Raw genomic sequence first — 18,964 nt, forward strand, 5'->3', positions numbered from 1 at the left:
CTATCTATCATCCCCATCATCCTGTACTTCAGGACACTTGAGCAGAAACAGTCAAGGTTTTTGCCGTTTTCATTATACTCTTAAAAACATTCTAAGTATTGGCGCATTTAAGCACAACAGATGAAGACCGTTTTCAACTGAGGCTGCACATGAGAACTGCACATCAGATCACACACAGTTGTCTCAATTCTCCGAATAATGCCCATGCTAGCCCCAGGCTTGATACCAGGAGGGAAGTGCTTTCCTTACTGAGGAAGGGCATCAGGCATGGGTCTTCTACAGAACCCCAGTGGGCATCAGCAACCCCAAACAGGTTTTACTGGAAACGTAGTACTATGCACAACAGTAGCCAGACCCAGACTCAGACTTCAAGCAGCCCAAAGAGTGGAACCACAGGCTTGTACAATTATAAAATGTTTTTATTTCAATTACCTAATAACATGTTTTCCTCAAATTTTATTGAGGTTTTGGTCTTTTTGCATTCAATTCTATCTTGTAACAGTAATATGAATCCATGTAATTTCATAAAGTGTAAACAACATTCATAATGTACATTCCTTTGTGATTTTATATTTAACAATTTTAAAAATAACTTTATAATTATCTTTTTAAATGCTTCTTTATATAGAAAATAGATATTTTCTTCAGGCTGACCAAAACAGGAATTTTCCAATAAGAATATACTGAGAAATAACAAATGAAAATATTTATACCAAAACACCAAAAATGATTCAGCTTTTTAAAATATCCTCTTAAAGTCTAATTAGTAGTTTGCACAAGAACAAGTAATCTTTTTTACTGTTCTTTTGAATGATGATTAGAAATTCAAACAGAAAGAGAAATAATTTTAAGGGTCAAAACCCTTTTTTTTTTTTTTTTTTAGATACAGGGTCTCATTCTGTCTCCCAGGTTGGAGTGCAGTGGTGCAATCATAGCTCACTGCAGCCTTGAACTCCTGGCCTCAGGTGATCCTCCCACCTTGGCCTCCCAATGTGCTGGGGTTATAGGCGTGAAAATATGGTTTTTTTGTTTGTTTTTAAGACGGAGTTTCGCTTTTGTTGTCCAGGCTAGATTGCAATGGTGCAATCTTGGTTCTTCTGCCTCAGCCTCCCGAATATCTGGGATTACAGGTGCCCGCCACCACACCCAGCTAATTTTTTGTATTTTTAGTAGAGACAGGGTTTCACCACATTGCCCAGGCTGGTCTCGAACTCCTGACCTCAGGCGATCCACCTGCCTCGGCCTCCCAAAGTGCTGGGATTACAGGCATGAGCCACCATGCCCAGCTGAAAACATTTTAAAAATGACTGTCCCTGCTCAAATACGGGGATAGGAAATGTAATTTTGACATATTTCACTTCCGGAAAAATCTTAAAAAGAAATCTTCATGAAAATGAATTTGATATGTCATCAGCATAAAGTGAAGGTAAAATCTCCTACAAGGTAAATTCAGGTAGCATCAATAATGAGATCCAAAAGCATCGGTTCAAGATGAAAGACTTATATGCGGTAAAGGCAAATAACCCCCTAGTGCTTTCAGACATTTACTTGTTATCCTTAAAATTATTATTGCTCTAAGGTGCAAGTCTTATTATTCAGTGACCTATTTGCTATTTGGCTGTTTATCTCCTTTAAATAAAATACCATACAGGTTGTCATGCACATTTTAAAATCAAATATGAAAGTACACATATGTGAATAAGACATTAATTTAAATATCGATTATATTCATAATACAGAAGTCTAAGAATGCTATTTGGTCATTTCAATTAGATGCTGATATACTTGGTCAAGAATATCCACATCCCTATCAGAGCTTAAGGCAAATGTGAAATGCCTCTATTTTTATTATCTGGACTATAAACAGTAGACATTATTACTTAATACTACTGGAATGCTCTCAATTAGAATGCACACAGATAACAGATGTATCTTTCTAATATGGTGATAACCTCAATGATTACATGGAAATCTACAAGTAACAGTCTGTAAATCACCTGGTGATTGTCATACAGTGCATCTCTATGAATTTAGAACATTCTACTTACATTGCCCGTGGAGATAAAAGAGCCCCTCACAATCAGACTTCCTGTGCACCACGCCTGCCACCTGCCTCAGCTCAGGACATGGTACAGTCTTCTTTGCTTTTGCCCTTCTCGTTTCCTCCTGTGGTATCTTCTCTGCTTTCTGGGTTGAAGTCCCCCAGCTCTCCTCCTGGTGCCGACAAGTCATCGTTGTCTAGACTATTGCTGTCTAAAGCTTTCCTGACGGTCTGACTTGGATGTTCTGGCCTCACATACCTCTCTGTACTTTCTGCTTCACAGGCCTCCCTAATGTCCTGTGAGGGACTTTCATTTTCGGGCCCGGTGCAGCGATCTGCGTCTTTGCTTTCTGGTTCTACAAGGCTGCTCTGAGTGGCACCATCTATTTCAGCATTACCTTTTGCAACACCTTCATCTAATTCTTCACCACTAGCCCTCGTGCCTGATGATTGGACTGTGCCATCCTCAAAATCTAACGTGTCTCCATCAGCTGGTACCTCCCCGGCTGCTGTTTTTACATCATCACCTTCTTGGTCAAGTTTCCCATCCAACTTCATTTCAGGATTCTCCAGACAATCAACATTTTCACTGCTTTCTGCTACAATTTTCTGTTTTGGATTTTCGGTCACCTCGTTTTGGGCTTCCACTACTGACTTTCTGTCAGAAGATTTTACCTGCTCTTCTTCCTTCATTTCACTTAAATCTGTGTTCTGGTAAGTTAACTCTTTTTTAGCATCTTTAAGGGTTTCTACGGGTACTGGGGATTTTTTCTTCTTGTTTTTCTTTTTCTTGCTCTTTGTCTTCTTCTGCGGTGAGTCCAATGCCTCTCCCTGTTGGTCATTCTTTTCTTCACCAGGGTCTTTCATATCTAAGGGTTCACTTTGAATATCTACTGTACTTGGGCCTGTTGCTTCCTGACCATTGCTCTTGGTTCCTGCTAGAGAACCAGGAACCTCTGTCTTGGTTGGTTTCTCATCCCTTAATCCTGTCCCTTCACCCTCTTCTTCTGTGCTCTGAATTGGGACCTCCGTGGGCTCAGCTGCTTCCTGGTTGGTGAGTTCTTTCTCTAGACTATTCCCTGTGCTTGCCTCTAACTCTTGGGGGACCTCTACCACACATTTTTCATCATGATAAACGGTGTCATCACTACGCCCTGAAGGACATGAGGCCACTGTGCCTGCCTGCTCTCCAACCTGAGTTACCGCTGCCTCTCCCACATTCTCTGCATGACTGCCAGCAGCTAAGTCACTCCAACAGTTGGGTGGCTCAAGGGGAGTTCTGGTTCTGTCATCTGGTGCACTCATGACCTCATTTGACTCAGCCTGTGCTGTGTTTTCAGGGAGAGATGTGCTCCCTAGAATTTGGCTTTGAACCTGTTTCTCATAGGTAGCACCTGCTAAGCTTCCTAGGAATGGGGCAGTGTCTTCAGAGGATTTCTGGTCCTTGGTATTCTCAGCAGCATGGAATACCTCTATGTCCACACAGTCCTTCACTGTGTCCTCTGTGTGTTGTTCTTTCTCAGTACTGTGCAAGATTTCTCTTTTCCCCACATTCGCCACGATTTCATTTTTCACCTCCACTTCACTGGCTCTGCCTAAAAGACCATTGAGAAAATTGAAGGGACCCCATGATGTGGTGGCCACATAACTTACATTAGAATGTAAATACATGTTCTAAATCCCACCCACCCCTGTTCCTAAAGAGAGAGAGTCATCTAAGGGTCATGAGAAACAGAAACCTTTGCCAGTTCTGAGCGGCAAAGTAGCAGTTGCATTAGTAAATCTGGGGTCAGCGAGGACCACTGCCACCACATCAAAGGCCAGAGTGGCTGCTGGTGCCATCTTGTGTGGTCAGATTTTTTAAGGTGAAGTTAAGTTTCAACAAATTGAAAGCTCTGGATCAGGCAGCCAAACAATCCACAATGATGGGTTTGGAAACGGTTCATAGTCCCCATGCTCATTTCTCAATGCACAACTTGACAGCTTGTATTTTTTAGCTGTCCAACTGCGCTGCATGTCACACAGCCCTAAAAGCAGCTTGTAAGTAGTTTTTTAAAAGAATAGTCAGTGCACTTTTAGAAATGTAGCCTCAAGGTCAATCTCAAGGAAGATACTTTTGAAATAGCTCATATGGTGGAAAGAAATTTATCTTCCATGACTCAACCACTGTCTTCCTGAGAACACACCTTGTGTCCGTGCCCTGGTACCTCTGTTCACTCCCTAAGGGACTAGGGAGAGAGAACCAGCAGGAGGCAAATGCTTGAGATCAAGAGGACCACTAAATTAAATGATAAACTATCCGTCGGCTGAGGAACATCAAACTGTTTTGGAACTTTTGGATTATCAAACAAAACCCCAGGAGATTAGATAAAGTGCTATGTTACTGAAAGTCAAAGCTGGATAATTTTATAACCCAGTGGTCTCCATGGTGGGGTGCCCATATCCCAGGAAAAATGGGGGAACTATTAGGACTTCTGGTTAGAGTTTTACTCTAAAACTTCTTCATATAAGTTTGGATATGTTTTATAATGTACATTTTATATTAATGAAATAGTATGCATATATAGACTTAAAATAAACATATATATTGGGAAGTTTCTACAATTCTTTACTGATGGAATATGTGATCAAAAGTCATTTGAAGACCATTTTCAAAACTGACATTTCCGGTTCCTTAAACATTTCTCAATGGTTATCAAGGATTTATAAAATGTATATTTGAGTAAGAGCAACATAATCAAATTCCTAGCTGTTTGGGTAGCTCATATAAAGGTATGATGGAAATTAATTTATGTATCTTTTTTGAACAATGGTATATAGATATAATATACATATCTAGAGATGGAATCTTGCTATGTTTCCAGGCTGGTCTGGAATTCTTGGCCTCAAGTGATCCTCTAGCCTTGGCCACCCGAAGTGTTGGGATTAGAAATGTGAGCCACTGCCCTCGGCCATAACTTTTTTTTTACACAATGTAAAAGAGCCGTGTTTCTTATTTATTTATTTATTTTTGAGATGGAGTCTTGCTCTGTTGCCAGGCTGGACTGCAGTGGCATGATCTCGGCTCACTGCAACCTCCGCCTCCCGGGTTCAAGCAGTTCTCCTGCCTCAGCCTCCCGTATAGCTGGTATTACAGGCATGTGCCACCAAGTCCAGCTAATTTTTGTATTTTTAGTAGAGACAGGGTTTCACGATGTTGGCCAGGATGGTCTCAGCTTCCTGACCTGGTGATCTGTCCGCCTTGGGCTCCCAAAGTGCTGGGATTATAGGCGTGAGCCACCGCACCTGGCCAAGAGCTGTGTTTCTTTAATAGTCATAGAGATAATGAATGTGTACCTCCCTGGGGCGCAAGTGCTGAGAAGATGGGGCCTGGAGGTGTCTACATTTCCATAAATATAAAGAAATAAGATGAAAGCTTCTAAATTAAAATGAAAAGTCATGGACCCCGACCTTATTCCAGCCTCCTTGTAAAAAACTGGAACGTAGAGGGTGACCAGACACAGAGGAGGCCTCACTTGCATGCTGCAACTTCAGGCGGCACGCCAGAATCTGAAGGTTTTTCCCAAAGCCAACTATTATGACAAATACCATCAGGTCACTGAAAATGGTAAATATTCCTCCCATCTACTGGATTCCCCAATTTTAGATTCTTTCAGATGCGAACACGTGGCATACAAAGGAGGATCCCCTCTGACAAAAGTGGGCATATTCAGACTCTCAGCACTGCCACATCCCCTACCACAGCGCCTGCCCACCTCAAGTGGTGGCTTGAAAATGGCAATGCAGACAGACCTGCTGTCCACAGGCACCCTCAGAATGCTGAACACTGCCCAGCATGTCGATGCTGGCTTGCAAACATGGCCAACTAACTGACTTGATGGGTTCAACTATTCTGATCGTTTGATAATTCTGTCATAGAATCGATTTAAAAAGCCACACTTTATGTGTACAGATACAGATGTATCTGAGGAAAACCAAATAGTACTCTCCACATTGTTACTTAATTTTGAGACTATTTTCCTTGCATTCGCAGTCTTGCTTGGTAGCTTTGAGCAGCAAAAGGAAGGTATACCTGAGCCATTGACGGTGAGCACTACACAGAGATGCATGCCAGACAACGCGTGGGTGACCACACCGGGTGGCAAGGACGTTACCATGAAGTGATGAAACAAATGGCATGCCGGTGACTGTTAATCCATCAGTGACAATGGCTCCAACCCCAGCAGCACATGGAGGGTGAGCAAATGCTGATTGGAAAGGTGGGGGAACCGAAGGAAAGCAGTTACTTACCTAGAGTCCCATCCCCTGTCAACTTGAGGGCATTTAACTCTTCTTTTGTCAACCTGGTGGGACCTTGGTATCCAACATTATTAAGAGTGTCGGAAGTCTCTCCATTGGTAGCTATTTCTGAATTTAGGATTATTCCATGTTTCTGGGAACAAAAATAGGCTCATCATAATATCTGCTCGGTGATATTCGGTTAAACTCTGTTTTAACACAACTAATAAAAAAGAAAGCCATTTTTCCTGAAGTGCAGGGTAACTCCACAGAGACAGAGAAATGCGAAGGTGCGGCACTCGTAAATGCTTGGTCAACACATACAAATCTGGGATATCGTCCTCCAAAGGCTACTGCTTTCTCAGATGCTCCAATCCATGCCTTAATTTGCTGGTGACAAGATACTTCCACCAGGCATCCTTTTGAACTAGAAGGAGTAGCCTGTGGGCTGCCAGCAGGTGGAGCGGCAAGTCACTGTCAAGCAACCTTTCATTGTAAAACCCTGGTTGCATTCTTTAAAAAGAGGAGCCAGATATAGAAAGAAAGATGTATGTGTTCTGAAAGGGACGGATGAAACTTATGTTAAAGAAGAAATTAAGAGGTGGCTAGAAAGTCCAGTACATTCAAAAGAAAGATAGCTCACTGAAAACAGCTGACTTCACCACTCCAGACATCACTCACCCGCCCCCTCCTGCCACCCACGGCTCTCTCCCTCGTGTGTGAGGAACTCCCCTGTCTCATCACCTCTTTGAGGAGCAGAAGCACACATCTTAGCTCTAAGCCTGTAGCTGCTGGCTCACTGATCTGGCTTTGACCCTGGAGGCCAAGAGCAGATGGTGGCACTTCAGGAACCCGCCCACCCAGAATGCTGCCATTGGCGCTTCACCTGCGTCGAGCAGCAGCTGAAGACGCCTTGGCATGGCCCACAAAGAACAGGGAACCTTCTTCCACCTGTAATCTAGTAGGTCTCAAAGTCTAATTAGCGGGATCCTTGCCCAAACCACTTACCCAAGTCACTGTTCATCTAAGTGACTTAAATTGAGAAGTCCTTAAATTGGGGGCTTTAATATAAAGACGCAAATACATTCTCTAAGTCTGAGTAATATCTTGGAGAATTTACTAATGAGTATGAAAAAATTTAGATAATACATCAAAAAATTCTTGCGTTCAAGATCAGCTATGTTTATTAATGTCAAAAGGCCTTGAGCACAACCCACTGAATCTACGTTTATTTTACATCTCGTCAGTGTCAGTTAACCTAGGATACGGATCATTAACAGAACTAAAATCAGTGACATAAAGTTAATTATGTACACACATATTCACAGAATCCCAGAATTTGCTGTTGTCACCTGGGTTTTTACAGAACTGTACTTTGGCTTCATACCTTTAATTCCTCTTTGAGCATGACTACTTCTTCTCTAAGATCATCCCGTTCACTCCTTATGGAATCAAAGAACTCTTTCTGCCTCTCTAATGCCTGAGTGTGCGGCAGAGCCAAGAGAAAGAAGATGTGCACAGATGAGCAGGTTACTTCAGAAGCAGGAACCAGAAGGAGGCTTCTACCGTCTAAAACACTAGTCGACTCTAGACATTAAAGAGACTCTGCCTAAAGATACTAACAAAATCCAAGTATTAAGCTTTTCATTTAGTACACAGAGTCCAAGAAGTGTTGCTATTCATACTCGCCGAAAGACATGCACATTTTGAAGCACACACACAGCACAGGCCCCGGAGGTTACTGTATTTGCATCGCTTTCTAGCTTTGCAAGTTCACAGCTGCGTTAGCAGTAGAGTTAAGCAGAGTCTCCATTGGAATGAAGAATCAATAAAGAAAAAGAAGCACTGCTAGGCACCCCCCAGGAAGGCTGTTGTAGCCATTTAGACTATTTTTATACATTGATTTTTGGTATCCATCGTCTCAGATAAACAAAGTGGTCCTAAAGTGTGTGTGTGCACGTGCACAAACACACACACACAATCCTAAATGCTGATAAGCATGACAGTGGAAACACAGCGTGGCTTGTTGAGTCCATGTGCGGACATCTTGGGGTCATTATGAGAGCTATGCGTATGAGTCGCTAATCTGGGGAAACCATTTGTCATTATGAATCATAACAGTTACTTTGTGGGATTCTATTCCCCATTCTTCAATTCTAAGTGCAGAACTGCCTCTTCTCTTCTCATGGAGGGAGAAGAGTTTGGGGGAGGCTTCCCCTGGGGAAGATTTCAAGGTGGGAATACTCTGCCTGGTGCTGCTTAGATTTTTTTTTTCTCAAAGCACAACCAGGCAGAGAATCCCAAGAAGCCTGGCCCTGCACACATCAGACCTCCCCACAGTGCCCTCCTCACTCCAGGTGTTTCAACAACCACCCATGGGGCAGGCAGAGAGTATGGCTATGCATTCACCAGACCCTCCATGGAGAGTCCATGTTACCTTCCAAGTTCTTATCAATTTGGACAAGTTAGAGTCTTCACTACTTAATAAAATTAAATAAATTAATACAACTTTGTGTCACATGGGAGTTGCATGCATACTCAGACAAGCGGTTTTGCAAACCAAAGACTCTGGAAAAACTCTATTTGCTAAGTAGCCTGCCCGTGAGGGTAGATTTTCAAAGACTTGAGAATCCTACCCCTAACTTTTTGTCTTTCCACTCTATTGTTTCCTGAAGATCAGAAATCTCCCTGATAGAACTCGCCTGTTTCTGCTGTAGCTGTCGGATTTCCTGAGGAAAGGAACAGATAGAAAGCAGACAAAGGGTTAAAGAGGAAGAAAAACCCCAGCCCGAGATAACCTGAGGCTGGGACAGTGAGTGAAGCCACAAGCACCCTTTTACCTCATCACCCCTGAATTCATTGCCAGCATTCCAGGGTTTTTTCCCTTGTCCTACTCCTGGCTTCAAGAAGTGCAGGAAGAAAACCTGCTTTGGGTGAAGTTCTCACTTCAGGGCAGTAAAGTGCAGATTAAGTAAAAAAATTAAAAACCAACCCTGTATTAGTTTCCCATTGCTACTGTAATGAATCATCATAAATTCAGCAGCTTAAAACACAAATTTATTTTCTTGCAATTCTAGAGGTCAGAAGTCCAAAGTGAGTCTTATGGGCTAAAACCAAGCCTTTCTGGAGGCTGCTGGGAGAATCTGCTTCCCTGTCTTTTCCAGCTTCTGAAACTGAGCTACATTCCTTGGCTCATGGCCCCTTCCTTGTATCACTCCAACCTCAGCTTCCTGTGTCACATCTTCTATTTTTGCCTTTGACTTTCCTTCCTCTTAGAAGGACCCTTGTTCCACCAAAATAATCCAGGATAATCCCTTCTCTCAAGGTCTTTAATTTAATCACAACTGCAGGGGCCCTTTGACCATGTAAGGTTTCACATTTACAATTTCCGGGGATTCTGATGTGGACAACTTTGAGGGGCCGTTATTCTGTCTACCACACCTCCCAAAACAAATACAAGATCACCAAAGAACAGGGATCTTCACCAATGAGAGGCACTGTTTCCTTAATCTAGGGATGGAGAGTTAGCCTAAACTCAGTTTTAAGAAAACTGAAAACGTTAGTAATTACCATGGAATGAGTTGTGTCCTTCTAAATTCATCTGTTGATGCCTTAATGCCCAATGTGACTGTATTTGGGGATAGGGTTTTTATGAAGTAATTAAGGTAAAATGAGGTCATAAGAGTGGGGTCCTGATCAAATAGGACTAGTGTCCTTATAAGAAGAGACACCAGAGAGATTGTTTTTCTCCACCATTTGAGGAGGGACACAGCAAGAAGGCGGCTGTCCGCATGCCAGGAAGAGAGGCCTCACCAGAACCCAACCTTGATCTTGGACTGCCAGCCCCTAGAATTGTGAGAAAATTAATTTCTGTTGTTTAAGCCGCACAGTGTATGGTATTTTATTACTGCAGCCTAAGGTAAGATAGTCGTGGCCTGGCAAAATGCTCCAAAAGAGAAAAGGAGAAGCAAAACGGGAGAATGTGGCCTACCTCAAGCATTTCCTCTCTTTGCTTCAGGGCCTCCTTGACTTCGGCAAACTGAAACTGCAGTATACTATGGGCGTGTTTTTCCCTTTCAAAGTCCTGTAAAGGAGAAACACAGCACTAAAGCGGTGGAATCTCATGTTCCTGGCATGCCAGTTCAGGTTCTCATGATTTACAGTTCCTGTGGAACAAATCATCTGCTAGACGTCATCACAACCTTCAAGGTCTTCTATTTTATTTTATATTTATATATTTTTTGAGACAGTCTCACTCTGTCACCTAGGCTGGAATGCAGTGGCATGATTTCAGCTCACTGCAGCCTCTGCCTCCTGGGCTCAAAGATTTTTCTGCCTCAGCTCCCCGAGTAGCTGGGATTATAAATTCCCACCACCACACCCAGCTAATTTTTGTTTTTTTTGGTAGAGACAGGGTTTCACCATGTTGGCCAAACTGGTCTTGAACTCCTGACCTCAAGCGATCCACCTGCCCCAGCCTATCAAAGTGCTGGGATTACTGGTGTGAACCACCTTCAAGGCCTTTTAAACAACACAAACAGATTCCTCTGGACTTTGTAGATGATGCCTGATGACTTACTGTAAAGTTAACCTGAGGAGTTGATGCAATCAACAAGGATTTCCTGATTTCTTATCTACAGTGAAGCAAGAGCTGAGGAAGGCCCCCCGCCCAGGGAGCCTGGTGCCTTCCACAGCACTGTGCTAAGAAGCTGGGTGAGGGTGTCCTGCAAGGCACCTGCTGAAATATGACAAGGAAGACTCTTTGGGATGAAGAGATACATACGGCCTCCTTACGCATCTCTCATGACCAGCTGGTAGCCAGCTCTGTGCTTCGGGGCTGCCCCTTAAGGAACAAAATCAAGAGAGTTTGGGGGAGAAGTGAAGAGCCTGCAAAGCCGAGCTGCTCCTCAGGCCTGGCCTTCCCTCCCAAGGCTCAGCCCAGGAAGCTGGCAGCTCCGCTCTGCTGTTTCCCTGCCCAGTCACAGCAGCGCAACCCCTGGTGATGGCCAGGGGCCCAGCTCACTTTGCTGACAGCTTACGGGCCTGCAGGGCACCCCTTCCCTAGACCCATCAGTCGAGTGATCTGAGATGGATCTGGCCTGGGCTTCTGCTCTCCCTGGTACCTCTGTTCACCTACTTCCCTTAGCTTGAGGGTGGCTAATGCCCTCCTGGCTATGACAAGGGCCTTCCTGTGGGGCTTTGCAATGGCTCCTGAATCCATGTTGGGATAGCATTCTACCACCATCCAGCTTCTCTGGAGTGAGACTTGGGAGTTCTCAGTCCACTGAATGATGTCTAACGACAGTGTTTCAGGAGGAGTGCAAATGCACTACAGGCCCCCACCAAGCAGGGGTTGGGATGTGCTCTCCACCCCTCCGTTCCCACATGACACTGGTCTTGTGAAAAGCCTCTCCTCTCTTTCAGAGTTCAGCTACCAGGAACCTTGGGAGTAAAATCTTCTTTAGCTTCTAACTCAATTCTGCAGCAAAGATGCAGGCCTGCAGGTCGCCAAGGATACCTTGGTTTTAACTCTTTGGATTTAGAGGATATAAGCCAGTTAAAAACAACAACAGGCCGGGCGTGGTGGCTCATGCCTGTAATCCCTGCACGTTGGGAGGCTGAGGTGGGTGGATCACGAGGTCAGGAGATCAAGACCATCCTGGCTAACATGGTGAAACCCCGTCTCTAGTTAAAAAAAAAAAAAAAAATTGCCCGAGTGTAGTGGCACGTGCCTGTAGTCCCAGCTGCTCGGGAGGCTGAGGCAGGAGAATCACTTGAGCCTGGGAGGCGGAGACTGCAGTGAGCCGAGATCATGCCACTGCACTCCAGCCTGGGGGACAGAGTGAGACTCCATCTCAAACAAACAAACAAACAATAAAACAACAACACTCACACATTTTCTGTTTCTCTCAGAATCTCTGAAAAATTGGACAATTCCTAAAAATATAAAAAGAGTATTCTTTGCTTTCTATGTCATGAAGGACATCCAAGCCCAGTCTTCATGGAATCAGTCTGCTGTCATTACTTATCTTAATATATGACTCATGCTTGAGATCTTAATATATGACTAGAAATTGTATCTGATATCAGCTATGAACAAGCTAGTTCCAGTGGTTCTTAATGAAAGTGCAAGTAAGACTCTCTGAGCTTAATGGTGTATTTAATTCTTAAATGGAGTAACTGTGTCTTTTCCCAATTGGCAGAAAATAATATAATTTTCTTAAAATCTTTGAAACTCATAACTATTTCGTGTTAAGAGAGAACAAAATAAAAGTCAGAAAATATATATTAACCGGAAAATCTTGAAGCATCTGATCACACCTTATCTTTCATAGGCATGTTTTTTCATGGTTATGAGTTTAGCTTACATGTTCTCCTAGAAAAACTGTCTCTAGTTTACATGCTGAAATTACGTATCAATATTTCAAGTTGCATAGCAGAGTGTGGTACTTTTATTCTCAGATGTCTGGATTTCCTGGAAAAGTGGAGAACCATTGTTTAAAAATATAAAAATACACAATGTAAATTATATGTTATATATACAGACACACATACATATAAACACCACACACACACACACACACACACACACACGCCACCTACCATTCTGTTTTTTTTTTTTTTGAGACAGGCTTTTCTCTGTTGCCCAAGCTGGAGTGCAGTGGTGTCAACACAGCTCACTGCAGCCTCAACCTTCCAGGCTCAAGTGATCCTCCCACCTCAGCCTCCCAAGTAGCTGGGACTTCAGGCATGTACTACCATGCCTGGCTAATGGCTTTTAAAATTTTTATAGAAATGATGTCTCGCCATATTGCCCAGGCTGGTATTGAACTCCTGGGCTCAAGTGACCCTCCCATGTTGGCTTCCCCAAGTCCTGGGATTACAGGCAGCGGCCACTGCACCCTGCCTATTCTACGATTCTGTGTCATACTAACGCTTACTTTGCTTTTCTCTTCGTACTGCCGCCTAGATTCAGCCAGCTGTTCTTCAAGCTCCAGCAACATATCTTTTAGGGTATCGACCTGGTACATGAAGTTTGTCTTTTCATTGTCTAGCTGAGCGTTGGAAACCATGGCCTTCTTATATTTCTCTTCAACTTCTGCTAGAGAGTCCTGTGGAAAGCAGGTAATATTTTTGAAAGTGCAATAAAAAAAATCAAAACAATGAATCATTCAGTATTCTGTTAAAAAAAAACCTCAGCCCTAAATTTACATTGTATTTCTTAGAGCAAATGGATCAGAAGAAACACATGGCAACTTGAAATACATGGAAATCCTCCCTTTTCAGTTTGATCAAATTCTCATTGCTCAGAAAATTTACTATTAAAAGCAATGTGCACACTCATTAGAACAAAGGAGACACCAGTGTGGAAAGGGAGGTGGCCACAGAGGCAGCGGGGTCTCTGGTCCCACTCAGTAGCTGGGGAATCCTCCCAGAGTGGTGTCTTAGGGCTGGGGGTCAGGCTGTTCGACAGGTTTCTGAAGGATCACTCGAGCGGTGTGACCGGCCCCTGGGAAAGAGCCGGCGTGTGACAGCTGAGATAATTACACAGGGCCACAGGCCACAGTGACTGCCAACCAGTCCTGCTCCAGCTATGAACCAGGAAAGGGGCAGTAGTGATTACCGATTTTCAACCTATAGGAAAAAGGCACGCAGGTCCCACTGGGTAGGTCCTGGAAAGACGAAGTTATTCCCTTTGAAGGACAGTCCAGAGAAAGAGGCCTGTAAAATATTCATGGCAATGCCCTCACATGTCTCACACCCTCGCAGGTCCTCAAACAGAAGAAGGGGAAGGCGATTCCAGAACAGAAAGAGCAGAACTGTCAGGGCGCACACATGCGGAGCTGAAGGCAGAGGCAGGAGCTGCCTGCTCAGGTGCAGCAGCGGCTATGAGGGGCCGCAGGGACCAGTGCTGGTCTAGCTCTGTACCTCCACACCAGCGGCGGTATCCGGTGAGGCCAGCGGGTCTCTGGTTGGTTCAGTGGCTCCCCTCATCTTTTTTTTTTTTCAGACAGAGTCTAGCAAGGCTGGAGTGCAGTGGCATGATCTTGGCTCACTGCAGCCTCTATCTCCCAGGTTCAAGTGATTCTCCTGCCTCAACCTCCTGAATAGCTGGGATTACAGGCATCTACCACCACACCCGGCTAATTTTTGTATTTTTAGTAGAGACAAGGTTTCGCCATGTTGGCTAGGCTGGTCTCAAATTCCTGACCTCAGGTGATCCACCTGCCTTGGCCTCCCAAAGTGTTGGAATTACAGGTGTGAACCACTGCGCCCGGCCAAGTGGCTCCCTTTTTCACATGAATTGAAAGTCAGAGTCTTATTTTTCCCCCTTTCGGGAAAGATAGCAGATATGAAGATAATGAATTAGTCGTGATTGTTGTCACCTCTTCTGTCTGGTGACCTTTGATATTAAATTCAGACATCTCTCATGTACTTTCTAGGGGGCTGAAAAGGAAGTAACAGATTTGGCAGCTACTTCCAGATCCATGATCTGTTGCTGCCCATGAAGATGGTCAGTGACTGCTCACCTTACTGTCAAGGAACAGGGCAACCACATCTCGCTGCTGCAAGAGTCACTCCACACTCTAAAAGCAGTGTGCACATGCTCCAGAAAGCCAGTGCGACACAGTCAGGCTTTGCTTCACTTAGTAACATTTTATAGGAGGCAAATAATTGGCATGTTTCAGAAGCATGGCGTGTTAGGATGGCCTTATTAGTAGACGTCAGATATTCTGAGACGCAAATCAATTGAAGCATTTTTGTATTCAACTACTACAAAAAGTGAAGAAAACCAAAAACCTTCTTTAAACGTCTGGTGCACATTGATGGGAAATGAGAGACTGGTTTTAAGTCTGGAGGAAGGATGACGATACAAGACATGTGTCAGGGAGTATGTTAGCAACCTTTTCTACTGGGGAGTTACATTTGCAAGTCTTGGTTCAAACAATGCATTTGGGACAATGGTGAGTGTGTGCCCATGCCAGCATTCCTGCCATTTTGAGTTCTTTCACAGCACAGAGACTCTTCACAGCAAGCATGCACTTTGAATTTCTTCTTTAGGGTTTTTTTTTTAAGGTTAAGTTGGGTTAATATCATGAGGCCATATTTCTGTGTTCGGTACCTTCATTTCTTTCAATCCCTGCATGTATTTGCCTTCTACATCCTGAATCTGGTCCTTTAACTCATTGAGTTCCTGGGGGAAATGGCAAAAAAGGCAGATGATGTCAAGGGAAAAGAGGTGATTCCCTAAATCTTTCATACTTCAGAGTGGTTTCTATTTGGATAATCTGAGCACCCACTTTTCTTTTATTAAGTATTAAAGGAAATAAAATAAATTTCAGTATTTAACGATTAAAATTCTGGTGTATCCCATATGACATTTCACATGATTTCATGCAATTTTGGTGTATCTCATATAACTTTACATAGTTTTAAAAAACAGGCAAAAGAGCATCTGAAAACGTTACAGGTTGTTTCACTCCTATTTAGTTAGTTCGTTCAAGCACTTTGAGTTCCTGCTCTGTGCAAGGCACGGTAAGATGCTGGAGGCAGGAATCAGCAACACTTTGCCCTGCATCTATGGAGCTCCGAGTCTCTACTCTGCCAAATTCCTGGTGCCTGGGACAGCATCTGGCATAAGCCAGCCTCTCAGTAAGTACTTGCAACCTAAAGGCAGAGACACATGAGGACTGCCTCCAACTCTGCTATAGAAAGGGAGGCGGCAAGGAGCTGCAGGTGGCCCTGGGTGGCACATGGGAAATAGCTCTTCTGGTTTTGAAAGCTTATAAAGCAAAGGCGTTGGAAGCATCTTCAACGTGACCCTGGCCAACTTCTGGCGGATGCTGAAATCTCTCTCTGTCTTCCCTGGCAAACGGCCGTCCAGCTGCTCAGACATCCCCAGTGGGAACTGCTTCCCTTTTAAACCTAGTTTAAAGTACTAGAAAATTCAGAAACAGAGTCAATTATGGCTGCTTTCAGCTCCTTCTGTCTTGGTTCTGCTCCCGGGAGGACACAAGATCCAGTCACTTCAGCTTCCCTTCCAGTTTTTAGGTTTTCAGGCACACTGTCCCTGGTTACTTTAACAAATAGCACTGTTTCTCTCTCACACACACGAAATGCTACCAAACGCCTGGCACTGCCCTGGGTGCCGAGGATAGAGCAGAGAATACCTACATTATAGTGGGAGGAAAAAAATCATTAAAATACAAAGATGAGGTCTACTAAAGGCACATTACAAAGAGAAAGGGAAGGGCATGTTCTAGGCTGAAGGGGAAGATACTTAGCCAGGAAGGTTGTGTGAAAGTAGGTAGAGCCATCTGGTGTCCAAACACGTAGACTGAATGTCTACACAGACCAACCATACAGAGATGACCAGGCTCATCAACGCAATGCGGTAAGGACTCTCACTAAGGTACGCCCCGGGTGCTGAGGGGCGAGGGGGGCCAGCACACCTCCGCCCTGCTGGGGGATTGGTGGGTAGGATCAGCCTCCCGCAGGAGACACTATCTGAGCTGGGTCTTGATATTAGGAGAACACCATATTTTAGGGGAGGTGAGGCAGACAGGACCAGGAAGAAAGATGCAGCACGTTGTGAATTAAGTCACTGTTTTAAAATCTAAAGTCTGATTTTTACAAAAGGTTCTCTCAAGTCATGAGTACCAAGAGAGTGTCTCACCTTGATTTCCCTGATGGATGCCTCGGTGTCGATGGAGATGGAGGTGTCTCCGCTGCCTCTCCGAGAGGAAGTCCCACCCAGAGAGGCCAGCGTGGCTGCAGACAGGCCTGGCATGTTACGAGACCCCTGGAACGTTGAGAGGATCAGATGCTGATATGATTTGTCTCTGTGTCCACACCTAAATCTCATGTGGAATTGTAATTTCCATAATCCCTACATGTCGAGGGAGGGGCCTTGTGGGAGGTGACTGCCTCATGAGGAGGGTGGTTTTTCCCATGCTGTTCTTGCGATAGTGAGTGAGTTCTCAGGAGATCTGAGGGTTTATGTGTTTGACAGTTCCTCCCTCACACATTCTCTCTCCTGTCGCCTTGTGAAGAAGGTGCCTGCTTCCCTTTTCACTGTGATTGTGGCTTTGCTGAGGTCTCCCCAGTCAGGCGGAACTGTGAATCAATGAAAGCTCTTTTCTTTGTAAATTACCCAGTCTCAGGGAAATTCTTTATGGCAGTGTAAGAACGGACTAACACAGATACAATTTTAGACAAAACCAAAACTGCATATAAACCTAATATCACAGGACTGTTACTTTAGCTCCATCTCCAAACTGGAAACTCTGCATGGACTTATGGAAGCTTAAGGAGAGGATCATTTCCAGGCACCTCCTGTGCTCTGTGATTGGCTGAATTAACCCTAAGCTCTACGGTTGGGCCCATCACAAATGCCTCCCAGCTCTGCAGGGTCTAACACACACTAGACAGGACTCCCCAGGGCCTCCCTACAGGGAAGTGATGCCAGGTTGGGTGGGGCGCTTTCTAGTCCTGTTCCCTCACTGAAGAACATCTTTATGAAAAAGACCAAGACCAAGCAACATATTTTCTTATCAATTTCATCCATAACTTTTGGGACCCTCTAGGTTTATGAACAATTCCTTACCTTCTCAGTAAAATCTTTTTCTGGTCTCTCTTCTACCTGTAGAGGAAAATGGACAAAATAAGCATTAAATGGATAACATGAAGATAGGGGCTAAGAATGATGAAAAAACCAAACAGAACCAAACAAAACAGGCCCTTCCTTTGTAATTTAGAAGCAGAAAAGTGGGACCCTCCAAATTTGGCTTTTCACACCTCTCCTATTTGGACGTCCCTGGGGCCCCCTCTTCTCCGTCCTCAGGTAGGAGTCTCAGTGGGACCCACGACAGCCTGTAGAACTACAAGAGGGGGTGCACATGAGGAACAGACCCTGGAGAGAGCCCTGAACCATGAGGGTGTCTCGGGACAAGTGGCCGAGGCTGGCAGAGCCGTTACTTCTTTCTTGGCTCAGCATCCAACAAAAGACAGGTTTCTTTTCTTCTCTTTCCTGTTTTTGTTTTTTTTCTTTCTAGGGGAGAGGGGCTTGTTTAAACAAAGATTAACTACCTGGAATGCTCCTCTTTTTTTTTTTTTCTTTTAGCACACTGAAGGTTCTTATCATAAGCCCACTGGGAAGGTTACCAAAGTTGAGTTTGTCTCCAAACTCTCTGGGAAAAGCTGTCAACTGATCATGTCTTCCCTGTCATGTCTTCAACCCAGCTTCCCATAGCTCAGAGCTTCTTTACTTTGACCACCAGAAAATCAGCCAAAGACATACATGGCAACTGTAGACCACGTCTTTGATTCAGCAGATCTGAGAGGTGACCTGGGACTCTGCAGTCACCCTCATGAGCTCACACAGAGACCATTCAGAGTGAAGCTTGAGAATCCCGATGGAGCCCTGCCGAGTCCATGGCTCACCGACACTTGAACCGCACAGACGCTGGTGCCGGGGACCAGCAGCTCAGCACAGGGGTGCAGGTGCTACGGTCAGGGTGCCAGGGAGATGGTGATCTCCAAATGACCGCTTCCCATCTTATGGCCAGATGCCCCTGCCCTCACCATCCAGCCCGACCAGGGAGGGTCACTAACTGCCACCGCCCTCACCATCCAGCCCGACCA

At 44.5% G+C, this 18,964-nt stretch overlaps 1 protein-coding gene across 48 annotated transcripts in view; it reads right to left on the reverse strand.

Annotated features, from left to right (window-relative positions):
• The window catches only part of LRRFIP1 (LRR binding FLII interacting protein 1), a 159,744-nt gene that overhangs the window by 14,869 nt on the left and 125,911 nt on the right, over positions 1-18,964 (reverse strand). For 27 of the 48 annotated variants that reach the window (XM_032277799.1, XM_032277770.1, XM_032277786.1 and 24 more), the window contains 9 exons: positions 17,928-17,963; positions 16,998-17,123; positions 15,444-15,515; positions 13,261-13,431; positions 10,311-10,403; positions 8,956-9,048; positions 7,707-7,799; positions 6,332-6,473; positions 1,164-3,636 (listed from right to left, as the gene is read on the reverse strand). In XM_032277799.1, coding sequence (XP_032133690.1) covers positions 2,120-3,636; positions 6,332-6,473; positions 7,707-7,799; positions 8,956-9,048; positions 10,311-10,403; positions 13,261-13,431; positions 15,444-15,515; positions 16,998-17,123; positions 17,928-17,963 — 2,343 coding nt within the window. In that variant the 3' untranslated portion in view covers positions 1,164-2,119. Of the gene's footprint in view, positions 1-398; positions 3,637-6,331; positions 6,474-7,706; positions 7,800-8,955; positions 9,049-10,310; positions 10,404-13,260; positions 13,432-15,443; positions 15,516-16,997; positions 17,124-17,927; positions 17,964-18,964 lie in introns of those variants that run through there. The other 21 variants (XM_032277789.1, XM_032277771.1, XM_032277802.1 and 18 more) reach the window with 9 other exon arrangements.

Source organism: Sapajus apella, unplaced genomic scaffold (genome assembly GCF_009761245.1).
Source record: "Sapajus apella isolate SASKATOON/1434 unplaced genomic scaffold, GSC_monkey_1.0 scaffold10, whole genome shotgun sequence".
NCBI classification, from domain to species: domain Eukaryota; kingdom Metazoa; phylum Chordata; class Mammalia; order Primates; family Cebidae; genus Sapajus; species Sapajus apella.